The sequence below is a fragment of the Anas platyrhynchos genome, chromosome 7 (assembly GCF_047663525.1).
Source record: "Anas platyrhynchos isolate ZD024472 breed Pekin duck chromosome 7, IASCAAS_PekinDuck_T2T, whole genome shotgun sequence".
In the NCBI taxonomy this organism is placed as follows: domain Eukaryota; kingdom Metazoa; phylum Chordata; class Aves; order Anseriformes; family Anatidae; genus Anas; species Anas platyrhynchos.
In genome coordinates, this window is record NC_092593.1 from 21,806,735 (window position 1) to 21,820,949 (window position 14,215).

The window sequence follows — 14,215 nt, forward strand, 5'->3', positions numbered from 1 at the left end:
GAAAGTGAGACATTTGAGCTGACAATGCAGTATGAATAAGGTACAGTGGAATTCCAAAGTGCATGCTGGTGTATTATATATAAATGAACGTTTGTAGAGTCACGTCTGCTTTCAGGCAGTGGGGAATTGAAATAACATACCTGTCAGGCCCTTGTGCATATGCAGAGAGCCAGTCTAGGCCTCAGGAACCCTATGCCTATGACTGGGCATAAAGCCAGTCCCTCTTGGCCACCTCCATGATTCAGCCCCATTTGATCAGTTTGATTTGGAGCCCTGGAGAAGCATTGATATGTCTGCCCTGTACTCACAGAGTAAGGAGCATGGTAGCAGGCCATGAGCTTCTAACATGGCACTAAGCTCTACTGACTCCTACTGAAAAGGGACGTAGCAGTCAGAGTCCCATCCTGCCTCGTATCTTTAGCAACTGCAAAGTATTTTCCTGGTAATTATCTTCGTAAAACTCCCTATGTTGCATACAAATTTCTGTTTAAAGCCAGTGTGTTGATGTGTCTGTAGATCTAAACACTAATAAATTAAAGGAACATTTATGTAAAGCATTGCATCTTCAAAGCACTGTACTTCATCAGCTAATTAATCTTTACAATACTCTTGTGAGGAAGTTAGAATTTGTTTATTTATTTCAGTAGGCTTTCTTGTTCCTGTGAAATAAGATTGTGGGATTCAGCCTTGTATTCCCATCCCAGCTCTCTAGGTCTTGCCAAAACTGGGGAAATGTACCAAACAGAACAGACTCATTCATTCCCCTGCTCATCTAGTTTTGTAAGACTGGAAGAATTCAACAAAAATCCTATGGAGAAAAAATCCTGTTCAAAATAAAGTAGCTAAACTAAAAATATGAAACCTATGGATATCCATAATGTCAACATTAATAATTTGAAGCACATTTCTTACTGTGTGGTTTCTCCACGTCTTTTTGCAATTCGTCTCAGGATATGGGCTCAGATTTCAGGTATGCAAATCAAATGGCCATCTGTTCAAAAAGCCACTCCACAAAATAGGCTTTGATACTGGTCTTCAGACAGAAAAATATTTATAGCACCTCTGTGCAACACGCTGTTAAACTTGTAACAATACAAAAGGTGATTGCTTCATCATGTTTTGTTAATGGGAAATTATACCACAAACTTACTTTAATTCACACTACTGTTGTCCGTAGGTTCATGCCTGGTGCACTGTGCCAGTAACAAATTTGAGAAACTTTTATTTCCAGGAGCATAAAACTAATACAATCCTCCGTGGGTTGGCCCTTACTATGCTATGAGCAATGCTTTCATTTTACTTTAATTAGGAAGGACAATATCAAATTAGCATGGTAAAATGATGCAGAATACAGCACTATACACAGCAGATGAATAAGCATAAGCAATCCTTTACATACCAAGTAAGGCATATATAAAATTGTACACATACTGTAAGCCTGGTTACCTTTTCTGGATTCAGGAATTTAGGAAACAGTTCTGGCCCTGCTAAAGATGACAGCAAAATGCCAATTGGTTTTAAAGAGTCAAGTATATGAACTTCACTGTTTCACAAAAACATCAACTCGGCTGTATTTTCTCCACGTTGCACCTGTGCTCAATCTATGGCTTCTGTACAGGATACTGTATGCTTTCTTTCTGGTACATCTGTATCTCACTTGTATCTGTTTTGCTGCTGCCCCACTGAGACCTTTTCTGGAATATCATGATAGAGCTGTTGTGAGAAGCATGGTGGAAGGGTTTCCTGAATGATGGGTGAGGAGGGGAGGCTTGTGGTGCCAAGTTATTTATGAAGAAGGGAACTGGAGAGGTGTCCTCAGTTGGTGAGGAGGACAGAGGAAAGAAAGAGAGAGAACAGAGAATAGTATAGGAAATTAATTTGGGAAGGAAGCCCTTACCTATACTAAACAAGCTTTTGCTCTGTCATTATATGGTATGTTGAAGGGTTGGAATTGAAGAGGAGAATCAGTATGTTTCTCGTTGACTTTGCAGGACAGTTCTATAAATACATGTCTGTTCTGGTTTTATACATCACATCCTCTGCAGCCCTCACAGCATACAAATATCTAAAGAACTCACATTCACAGTTCTCTCTCTTTATGCTGATTACTCCTTCGAAGTCGGTATGCATTGCATATGTACAGCTGATAACACATTTTGGGTCTTACAACTCTAACCATGCTGAATGTGGCACTGCTGGATTCTAAACCTGCAACACGGTTCTGTCAGTCGCGTTATTAATTTTATATCCAGGACTCCTGAGTGATACATTAGCTTTGAGGTAGAATCTATGTGCCCATTCTGGGATTATGCTAATTAACTTGGCTTCCGTATAGCAACACAAAACAGGCTTAAAATTAACTTAAGTAACTAACGTGAGATTCCTCCTGAGAAAGGAAATCTTGAATATTTTAAAGCTGCTGGAGCCATTATCTTACCCTGTTTCCCAGTTGTATTTTAAGAACAAAGGATTATAGCCAATGCCTTGTGCTATCAATTAGATTCAGTACAGTTAGTCTGAATTAGAAGAGTCCTGAGGCTGAGCAACTTCAACAGGCATTGGAATCAGGGGAGTACATTGGTGGCTGGAAGCCAGCTGTTTCCCCTGGGTACTCTCTTGAACACAGATGGCCTGAACTGAGGATTGAGTTTTGGGGGTTTTGTGTGTTTCCTCTGAAGTGAAATTGCTCTAGTTTGCTAGCCACTGTGATGCTGATGGGCAGCTTATAGATTCTGCGTCCACTAATTCCTCACTATATCATAACAGTAATTTAATTGCATCCAAAACTGCTATGGAAAATATGTCAAATCTTACTGTTCTTAGTTTTAAGTTATTGTAGTTGCCTGAAACTTCTTAAAGTTTGTGATATAATTAGTAGTGTATAGAGCTCGATCCTCAGTTCTGGCCTTCTGTTACTGTATAATGCACATCTTGATAAATATACTTACTCATTTTTTTTCAAGCTCTTACACTATCACTTACTATTTCAGATTAAGTTTTTCATAGTAGGTTCCTGTCTGAGAGGGACTTATTTCTCTTCTCTAAGATTTTAGCAAGAGCTCTTCTTTGGCCATATTTGAGTAAAAAATTAAAGGAATGAGTATTTGTATTGGCAAGAAAAAGCAAATAAATAGTCAAGGTATGAAATGCCTTACGTGTCATAATGCAAATAAAAGTTTGAACCCCACATCTTTTGACTCTCAGTATTAAAGGCACAGGATAACTTGAAAGCTGGCTGATTTCTGTTTTTCTCTGGCTTAAGGGTTTTTGCATGGTCTTATCATTTTCTTATATACTGGATAGTTAAAAGACCAGATGATCTTTCAGATACCTCAGCTGGCAAATTTCCATTTCCCAGCAGCAATCTGCTTCAAAAACAGCTGCCATCCCAAATTTTTGTCTGCATAATCAAGCCTCAAAAATCAGATTTTATAAAGTTCCATAGGGATAAATTAAATCTGAAATATTATTGTGAGGTTCCACAAATGCTGAAAAAGAAGGGTCTGCTTCTGAGAAATGTATTTTTGTACCACCAGACATTTTAATGATGCATAATCCTTCATGTTTTCTCAGGTTGAAACTTTGCATGAGGTACAGTAGAAGGCACATGGACATACAGGTGAGACTGAGCATGAACGCATTGCTGACCACTAACAATATTGGGTTCCAAATGTTTTTTGGGGTCATCTCTTTTTCATATGAATGTGTAGCTTAGAAAAATCATGAAGAATGGGCACTAAGGCACCCAGAGGAGTTATGTGCCTTAAGTTAATGAAGTGCGCTTCAGCATTTTGCTTCTAGCATATGCTCTTACTTACAGGTGAATGGGCACTCGACCCTATTAACATCAGGCCAGTACTCTCAGATGGTATATTTCCTAGGCTTGTTATGGTCTGAGTTCCTGAGAGTCACAGGCTATTCTGCATTTTGTTTGACTTGTCATGTGAGATGCATACCGCTTATTTGGTACCTTTTATCGCAGGAGAACATGCACTGAGCTGGAGTCGAGTTTCACTAGTCAGAAGGTCTTAATGTTTCTGCACAATTTGGAGACCCTTCAATCAGCACAGGGTAATACCTGAAACAATCAGATATATATTTCCTGCTTCTTAAGTTTTTCTCATGACTTAATCAGAAAGCTACATGATTATTCATAATCCAAGTGCCAGAGGTGTATTTTGGCTGTCCTGCTCTAATTGCTGACTCTGTGCCTGTCTAGCTTGCACAGTGCACAAAATATTTAAGTCTTCTAGAATAGTTATTCCACAAAAGGGTAGCTATCTGAGCAGCGTCTGCCCACTGCCAGGTACTTGAGCAATATCCCTTTCATGCCTCCTGGCACTGCATTCCTTGGAATCAAAAGCATTGGCAACTGCAGCAGGCTGTCCCAGAGCTGATAGGTTGGGGGTAGGTTCATGAGCACCAGCACAGGTTTTACAGGTTGCCTCCCAGGAGAATATTCCAAAGGTCATTTCTTTTAAAGTTCAGATTATTTTCTCCCAGTCATCTGTTTACTTAGGAAATATCCCTGCTTGCTACTTTTTATGGAGGTCTAGCCTGTCCTCTAGTGGTTGGGTCATTAAACATTATGCAGACGTGAAAGGACTTGACAGAGGTGGCTTGAGGGAACACTAAACAGTCACAGCATCCGTGGGCTTGCTGACTGAGCTAAGCTGTTGCTATGCACACAACTGCTGGTACTGGTATGTGTAATGCTGTTTGTGTCAGTGAAACAGTCCATGAGAAAAGATAAAAGGCCTTTAGCTAGGAGTGATTTCTGGGCTCCTTCACAGGCCTGATGCCAGTTAAGAGGAAAGAGCATCTACTGCAGCTCAAGCTGTGTTGAGGGGAAAAAGGGCAGTAAGGGCTGCCTTGTGTGATTGCTTTGGAAGGAAAACTGTAATTATGTGGAATAAAATAATGAATTTTTTATAACGGAAGTACAAACCTAGTGAGCTTTATTGATTAACCTGTAATGTACACACTATGTTATAAATCATTAATTTGAGAATTTAGAGTTTTTAACATTTGAAGCTCTCGTTCTGGTGGTTCCCAAAGATTCACATATTGAAGAACAAAAGCATCAATTTTCCTCAAGTAGATTGATTGCTCAGATGCAAGAATTTATCATTTTTTCCCCTAGGACTATAGCGAAGGAAGAGCTGCAGCTTTGATCTCAGTGACTGGCAGCCTCCTCTATTCCTCTGGCATGTACTTTAATTTTTTTAAGGCAAAATGAAAGAATTGGCTTTTGTGGTATTCTATCTGCTCTGCCAATTTCTTAGCCATGTCCTTTCAGCACAAGGGATTTTAGATATATTTCCATAGATGTTTCATCATATTGTTCAGTACGCTGATGTTAACACTTATTCCTGTTAAAATGCTGAAGGAGCTGTGGCAGATACCAGGCCATTAAAGGTAGACGTGAAATGTAAAGTAACACATGTATGTAAGAAAATGACACTTGGTACAGCAGAACAGATCAGAACAGAAGGCAGAGAATATAGCCTATGGAGAACTGTGGAAAGCACTGGCATATTATCAGCATCTGTGTCCACATTGTGAAGCAGAGAGGAGTTACATGCCTGAAGGAAGGCACAGTTTGAATTTTACTTTGCGATCATCTGCACATAACCCAAAACATCCTGCTGAGATTTGTCTAGCTTCCTTCCCTTCAGTGCTACTCAAGACAGGTTGTGTTGACTGTCAGCTGAAGCTTATGGTTATACACAAATTACTTGGGAAGATACAATCTAGATCCTGAAATACTTTGTAGAAAATATTTCACACCGAGCTTTGCAAAACCTGGCAGCCAGGGAGACCTGCTGCTCTGCATTCCTTCCTCTGCTCATCACTTTTTAGATCACATATGCATTAGCATCCTTAAAATACCTGCTTGCAGGGGCCGCAGTGACACAACAGAAGGGTGCAGTGCTCGCTGCACCTCACTCACCTTTCTCCTGCCCTGTGCTGGGATCCTCAGCTGTTAAATCTCATTCACAGGCTGTACTGCCCGGGCTCATTTTCCACCTACGATAAACCAGAGCCTTTAGGACCTTATTTCACGGGCAACGACAGGATGTGGACTGCAGGCTGGAGGAATGCTTCATTAAAAAACGTGGGCTGTAATGTGGACTGTCCCTTCCTTCCAGCTCGTGTGGGCTTATGCTGAGGGAAGGACGGAAACAGCAAAGTGTGCAGAGCAGGTGCAATAACCCTGAGGTGCTGGTTTTCGACAACCGGCTCGTGTCCCCCCTCCCAGCCCCGTCAAGGACGCCTCTGGTGAGGCAAGGGCAGGGACCGGCAAGCCGGGCTCTGAGGAGGGGGCGAGGGCACGGCGGCCGCCCCCGCGCCGGAGGGCGCAGCTCCCCCGGGCTGCCCTGAGGCGGTGGCGGGGCCCTGGGCGAGCCCATCGCGGCGGAGGGAGGGAGGGAAGGAGGGAAGGAGGGAGGGAAGGGAGGGAGGACGGACCGAGCGACCGCCGGGCGGGCGGGGGGAGCCGCCGCCGCCGCCGCCGCCGCCGCCAGCCGGGTGCGCGGCGACCCGCTCCCTGTCCAACATGGTGGCCGCGCACACCTCCCATTCCGCCTCCTCCGGCGAGTGGATCGCTTGCCTGGATAAAAGGTATCGGCGCGGTCACAAGCGGCGGAGGGATGCTGCGGGCGGGGGGGCTGCCCCCTGCGTGCACGGGTGTGTGTGTGTGTGTGTGTGTGTGTGTGCGCGCTGGTCCCCCCCCGGCTCCCCCATCGGGTGCCGCCTTACATAAGGAGCGTGCAGGTGGGGAGCGCAGCGCCCGCGGGCAGCCGGGCCGGGGCCGGGGCCGGGGCCGGGGCCGGGGGAGGCAGGATGCGGGGCTGGGGACGCCCCCTGGGGCAGCTGCTCCGCGCCGCTGCCTGGAAAACGCCGCACGTGGAGGAGGAGCGGAGCGGAGCGGAGACCGGGAGCCGCGGGCCCGGGGATACCGGGCGGGGACCCGCCGTGCCCGCCATGGCGGACCCGCTGCCCGCCGCAGGGTGCACCCCGCCCCGCGCCTCCCCTCGCTGCCCCTCACCTCACAGCCCCTCACCTCACAGCCCTTCGTCTCCTCGCGGCCCTTCGCCGCCTCAGCGCCTCGCCCGGCAGCCCCCCCGCCTCCCGCAATCGCCTCAGGATTGGGCGGGCAGGGCCGGCCGCAGAGCGCCCCGCGGCGCGGGCAGGTGCGGGGCCGCTGGCCGAGGGGGGGGCAGAAAATGTCCGCCCCGAGGAGGCGGCCGAGGGCTCCCTCAGGGGCGACCGCCCCGCGGGGCAGGTGCGGGCGGGTGGCAGCGCTGCGAGGGCGGGAGCGTGTGCCCAGAGGAGGTGTGTGCGATTTAAAATAACTGGCGATGTGTCCGTTTATTTATTTTAAATAAATCCTTCGTAGTGTGTTCTGTAGGTATAAGGGAATAAAGTGAGTCTCACGGTGTCTAGGTAGACGGTGGGTGGTTTGCCATGGTACTACCATTAACGCATACTGGATGAGTTCAGAAGTGAAGCTGTTTGATTTCTGAACACTCCATGTCTACTAGTGCCTAGGAACATGTTTAAGAAAAATGTAGACCATAGCCACTACACAGTTCGAACACAGCCCTAGGAGAGAAGTGACTTACGCAAAGGTGTACGGTGTGCTGAGCATCGTCAGCCAGCCTCTGGCACCTGGTGCCCAGCTACCGACATCCCTCTGTATGCACGGAACGAAACTTTCTCCTCTCATCACTTCTGCCCTTTCCAGGTAACCTCCTGGTGTTCTCAGGACTGCACCTCCAAGTGTGTTTTTCCTTCATAGTCCAAGCTGCAAGCTGTAAGGAGCTAATGAAACTTTTGGTTTAGACACCTACCACAAACGCTGCCGGTCATCCTCCCTGATCCCCTTCTGTAACACTTAGCATTAAAAAACTGACCTCTTAGAGCTGGAATAATGTGTATAAATGTTGAAAGTACTGTAAATAGGAATACAAACAGAACTAGCCGTAAAAATAAACAAACAAACAAACAAACAAATAAATAAATAAATGAAGAAGCAGAGGGCCTGGTTCTCCATTCTGCAAACTGACGGGCAGGCGTGAAGAAGCAGAGTATGATCTTTTAAATAGTACTTTTAAATAGGTGGTCCCGCCATTTCTCAGGTTGCTTTGATGCAATATGTTGAGACATCCAAACTGTAAAATAAAATTCAGGGACACATGCTTAATGGGATGCGTAGCCTTGCTTTGTGAATGATATTATTTGTAAACACAAATGTGGCATTTCGTTTAGGAATCTATCTGCTATTTGATGATAGTGAAGGTCCTTTCCAACCTAAATGTTTATATAATACATAAACACACAGTTAATATATTGGCCATTGTTGGAATGGGAATTTCATTTGAGCTGTTCAGATGAAACTTTTTTGTCAGTTTCTGTTAGTTGGTATATGCTCGTAGCACCTGCTTGCTGAGTGGAAAGAATCAATTCTGGTTGCCCTGAAGGATTATTTATTATTATCCTTCTTTTCCAGAAGGCAGTCTGGATGTGGGAGAAACGTAGGACAGGAGAGATTGCAGGATATTTCCTAGTCTCTTCTGTGCTTTGTTTTGTAATTGTAAGAAAATACACTTGGACATTTTGTTCTGTTTTTCCATTTAAAAATACTGTTAAAACTGTGTTGGAAAAGTACTATAGATGTCTAAGCACTGTTAGATAAAGCATTTTAAATTAATTTACACCTTTTTACTTCTAGGGTGTATTTCTTTTCTACTGATGGTCTGTCAATTTACTCATTTGAGTTACATGATTTATATGTGTTTAAAGCCTTTTAAAAATCCTACAATATATCTAGACTAGGTGTGGATTCTGTAAAGACAAGATCATTCAATGCGTCAATTCTCTGTAACAAACCCTGTGTTTTTATTGAATAGTTAGGGTAGTTTCAATGTATTTTGGTTAATGAATTTATGGGAAGGAAGCTCTAAAACTGGTATGCTTTACAATTTTAGGAGTATTTCATTATTATATTGTATATACAACATTTATACAGTTATAAAGTATTATATATATAGTATACATTATATATATTTTTAGGAATATTTCAGTATGTATTTCAGTATTTTGTATATATTTCATGTACAGTAATGATGTATTTTGTATATGTTCTTCATGTTTCTCCTGAAGTCACTTATTAAACTGGGACTGTTGTTATCTAAAATGAGAGCGTGTATATAACAAATCAAGAAACACCAAAACATTTTAGGAGAAATGTTATTACTGTGTAGGGTACTGTTGGCTAAGTACACTAGGGCTTCAACCGTGCGACTTCCATATGTGGTTATTAACCACGAATACCAAACATCAGCACTTAAAAATAAAATACAGAGGAAGACGTAAAGTCACAAGTGAAAAGGTATGTAAATGCAAGAACAGAAAAGGTCAGAAAATTGTGTTCTGTCAAGAATGCTTTATTTTTGCAGGGGAGAGAGATGATCAATAGTGAGTGACTGTGCATCCTGCTTGTCCCTGGAGATAGAAATAATACTTAAGGAAACCAGTCCTTTTATCTTTAAAGTGAATAGTTGCCTTACCACTGATTTCTTAGGGAGCAGAAGCATGCCTACTGTTTTAGCATTTTCTGTATGTCCAATCTGCACACAATTAAAAGAAGGTTGCTGATTTGTGCAAATGTGAGCAAATTTAGCTTAGGAACAATGTCTAGCCTACTCTAATGGTTTCTTTGACACAGAAGACTGTCTAACCAGGAAATTTCAATGTTTTCATATAATAATTGTATGCTGGATAAAGTATTTTTTACATAGATATTATTTCTCTAAGTCTGATCACAGTTTTGAATTCAACTAAGTATTTTAATTGGATTCAAATGCAAACTTCTAAATGATGAACAGTATTCACAACAGTCAGGGATCCCAGGATTTCACAGCTGCTTCCCTCTGTATTAGACATAACCTTCAGTGCCTTAGCAGACTGGAGGAGCAGATCACAGAGCAAAGCATGTAACCTGGGTAGCCTGTTGTGCTATGAATGTTATGATCCTTGCTCAGCTGTTTATAAATTATTTAAATATGAATGGGTGATTCAAGGCCATATTGTACATACTGAGATTTTATATCCTTGTCATCCTGGTAGACCTTAGACTTACATTATTTACCTCTAACAAAACCAAAATAACGTACAGGCTAATATCTCAGATCTGTACCTTAAACCAAGCTCCCATAGATTTGAGTGTAAGTTCAGACTGAACCTAAGTCACAACAACAGATTTGAATCAGGGTTTGTCTAGTAGTTCATTGTAACATATATTTGAGATTAAGTTATTCTTATATGCTTAGCAATCAATAGGTTTCTTGTAAGTGCACAGATAGGCAAGAAAAAAGAGCTGGTATTCAGAAATAATTGTAAAAGAAATAAGGAAAATTATTTTGCTCAGGTTTTTATTTTGTACAGCTTTTAATTGTCTCAAAGATAGTGGGATGTAGACTTATATTAAGATAATACTGTGAATATTTTAGAAATTCTTTACAGCACTTTTATTTACTTTTAAAATACATTCTTATAGGATTGATAAAAATACACTGATTGCTATATAATTTAAAATTTGAACCTTGCTTTTTATTTATAACAAATCCATAGAAATAACACAATCAATATTTACTTAGTTTGGATCTGAACAAAATCATGGATGTACACTGCAGCTCCTGTTGGCCAGTGTACTTGGCATTTCCTTTCTGTATGTAGTATGTATTCTGTATGCAAGCATGCCACTGTGTGGGGATGTTTCAGCAGCAAGTACCGGGATGTAGAAACTCAGAGACAGAGCAGGACAGGCATAGTCTAAGTGCTTTCTAGCACTCATGCAAAGAAAGGTGCAATCTTCTGAGTGCGATGAATAATAACAAATTTATCATTTCGCATCATGCAACTCATTTTCTAGTCCAGTGCAAAGGTGCAGCCTTTGATGAATAATAAAAAAGCCCTTTTTCTTTCCACTTCTCCTCAGAGAGACCAGAGTGATTGTTAATACAGTCTGCCATAAGCTTGTCACTGCATTTTATTGAATATATGAATTCAAGATAACTCACAGTGAGAGCAGGAATTTTATTTTGAGCAAATTCACACTGTTTTATTCTCTGCCATCAGAGGCTTAAGCATCTCTAGTATCAGCTTGTATTTGTTAGGTTTGGTTACAGGAAGTTATGCACTTGTTCTATGGACGTGTTAAGAGAAAGAAAAAGTGATTGCCCTAACATTAACATGTATAAACATTGTCGTGGCTTATCACTGGTATGTGAGTATGCCATTTGGAACATGATGTATTCAAGTTTAGTTGGTATCCTTGTGAAGTGGCCACATGATTGTTGTGGCACTCTTGCAACTGTGGGTTTTGCCTATTATCAGACCAAAGCTAGAAAACGATCTAGACTGTCATTGCCTGAATTATTTCTGGCACATTGTTAAGATTTTATCTCTAAAATCCTGTATTCTGAGCAAAACATTGTGCAGCATTATTTAAGTTGCATGTTATTTAGCCTTGCTTTCGTTTTTTTGTTCTTTGAGTTGAAGGCCCAATTTTTGTCTACAGCCACTAGGATTTTTTATGTAGTCCTGCCTGTTGTGTTTACATTGCCAGGGCTATGTGAAGGCTGGATGTGACCTAAATGGAAAAAGCCTGTAGTTTCATGAAGATTCCTATACTTGTGGAGGAGAAAAAGATTAATGACTTCTAAATTTCTAATGCAGAGCCTGGAAATGTAGATTTCAGTGGAAATAGTCAGTGTTCATGGAAAACCTCTCTTTTTTTGTATTGGTAGAAGTTGGAGTGTTGATAAAAATATCCACAAATGGGCTGTTTTTGATGTTTTTACTAGTTTCATAAAGAATTATTTTACAGGTTAAATTTCTTCTGTAACAAAAGCTCATATTCCAGCAGCAGAATAAAAACCCAACAAACCAGCTAATTGAATTTGTGTCTTCAAAGTCAGGTGACCACCAGATATTTATCAAATACAAGTATTTTTCTTATCCATTGTGAAGTCTGTTTTTGTGTGCATTGTCATTCCTATAGCACTTCTTACACCTGTTAGTATTTTCTGCGCTATATTTGGCACAATCACAACTCTTACTATTCCTGCTGCTTTGTAAGTATCCTCAATTAATGTCTCCTGAAATGGCATTCTACTTGATCTTTGAGTTCAGCAGCTGTCAAAATGTATGCATGTCAATGTAAATCTATAAACGCTATTTCATAGTTGTTCTAAGTTTTGAATCTTCATTAGCTGCAACAATGCAGACCTTAAATGAGTAAAGGTGCCTTTAGCATAGTGTATTTGTGGATGGCAGTGGACAGAGTTTGAATCAAAGTATATCCTAACTTGTGCATATTGCTCAATTATAAGTTTTGTTTGCAATGCATTCCAGAGTCTGTCTTCATACTAAAGTGCTTTTAATGTCTATTATGAAGCTGCAGTGCTGGTTAATGTAATTTAATCCGTCTCTACTTGTATCAAATGAAATGTTGTTAACTGTCCTGAGCTATGGAAGTTGGAGGATTTATTCGGTAAAGTTTAGTCACACCTTGGTTGCGAAGCTTGCACATATGTAAAAATTTGTAGAAATAAAAGGTGAAAAATTCTTTGCAAAAATTTTTTTTTTCACTTGAAGGATTTTGTTTTTTTAAGAAGCATATGAAGGTTATTTTTTTTTTCTTTCCTATTACAGTTGTATTGTTCAAACAATGTATTTTTAACTTGAAGTAAATCTTTCTGAATATCAGTGCTTAATAAAGACATTGTTTGCCATTCCACTGTTTATACAGATCTAAAACTGACCTGTTGGAAGGATGCATAATTTGTAGAGATGGGTATGTAAAGAAATGAAGCATGCTTGATTGCTGTTTGTCCAACCCTCCGATACTTTATATAAATAGTTTAAAATACTTGTAAAATTCACCAAGTGATCCACGGTAGTGATTACTGGTACCTTCCAGCTCACAGTTTGCCTTTGCATCATTGAATAGATGCTTTGGTTTTAACCCAGAGATGAACCAGTTTTATTTGTCTATTATGTACTGTGATACTGTGTTCTGTGCTACCAACAGCCTTGTCAGTGGAAGAAATATATGGCATCTATTCATCCTTCGTGGGCTGTTCATTGTTGTCTGAAATGCAATATTGCCCTTTTAAGAGTTTAAAAGATCAAAGAAGTAAATGGACCTCAGTGTTGTCCCTCATTAGGGGCAAGGCTCTGATTTTTGAATTGATGTTATAGAAACAAACATTAAAATTCTAGAGACATCTTGGCAAAGAAGGTAAAACTAGGTATCTTCTGTTTTTTTCAAGTGTCAAACCAATTATGAGAAACATCTGAAAAACAGATGCGGTAGAAGATAAAGTTATTTTTGTTATTATAAAAGAAGATAAAGTTATTATTGTGAGATAATCGTAGTTAAAAAAAAAAAAAAGAATTCCAACTTGCTCCTTTCTTGTAAATTAACATGTATATTTCTATGTTTAAAAGTTTATAAGCTAGTAAGGGTGTAGTTCTGGTGATTTCTGTCTCTTTCATAGCATACGTAAACATCCAAATATTTAATCTTAACACCACCAAATCAGTTTCTCTACACAAGAACAGAAATACTTGCCCAAATCTTATATATGAAGAATTATAGCAATTATCAATGTTTAAACTTTGACCTTGAATAGTTTGCACTTAAAAATATGAAATAATCTTATGACGATACACTTCTGTCAGGTGTTTGTTTGTTTGTTTGTTTGTTTTTAAATAATCTGTTACAGAGAGTCAAGCAGACATTGTCAAGAAAATTGTTTTATCTTTATAAAATACATGCCTGAAATCTTGACAACCAAATAAATCAGGGGCAAAATATCCTTTAGAGAAGCCTTATTGACATAACCGAATAGTAATGTGTAACTGGTATTGATGCTGTCACTTGTGTATGCATTGTGATGCTGTATTGAAGAGGCAGGAGACAGAAGATTTGCCTTGTGTGAAAACATTTCTGCCAGATAAGTCTTTTAATGCAGTGCTTTGAAGAGGCAAATTAGTAATATAAATGGGGAGATGGATAAAGCAGTCAGTGGTTAAACAAAGCATAAAAGCTTTTAGGGTAGTGAAAAGAAACAAAATACTCTTGCTTTTCATCATTTTCTAATCATTTTGTAGCCCTGCTTTGTAACACTGGAAATGCCCC

General features: G+C 40.6%; 1 protein-coding gene across 6 annotated transcripts in view; it reads left to right on the forward strand.

Moving 5' to 3' along the window:
* The first annotated feature begins 6,446 nt into the window (after positions 1-6,446).
* Positions 6,447-14,215, forward strand: part of RAPGEF4 (Rap guanine nucleotide exchange factor 4) — a 152,146-nt gene continuing 144,377 nt past the window's right edge. For 3 of the 6 annotated variants that reach the window (XM_072040943.1, XM_072040944.1, XM_072040948.1), the window contains exon 1: positions 6,447-6,624. In XM_072040943.1, coding sequence (XP_071897044.1) covers positions 6,560-6,624 — 65 coding nt within the window. In that variant the 5' untranslated portion in view covers positions 6,447-6,559. The remainder of the gene's footprint in view (positions 6,625-14,215) is intronic. The other 3 variants (XM_027461176.3, XM_038182436.2, XM_027461174.3) reach the window with 2 other exon arrangements.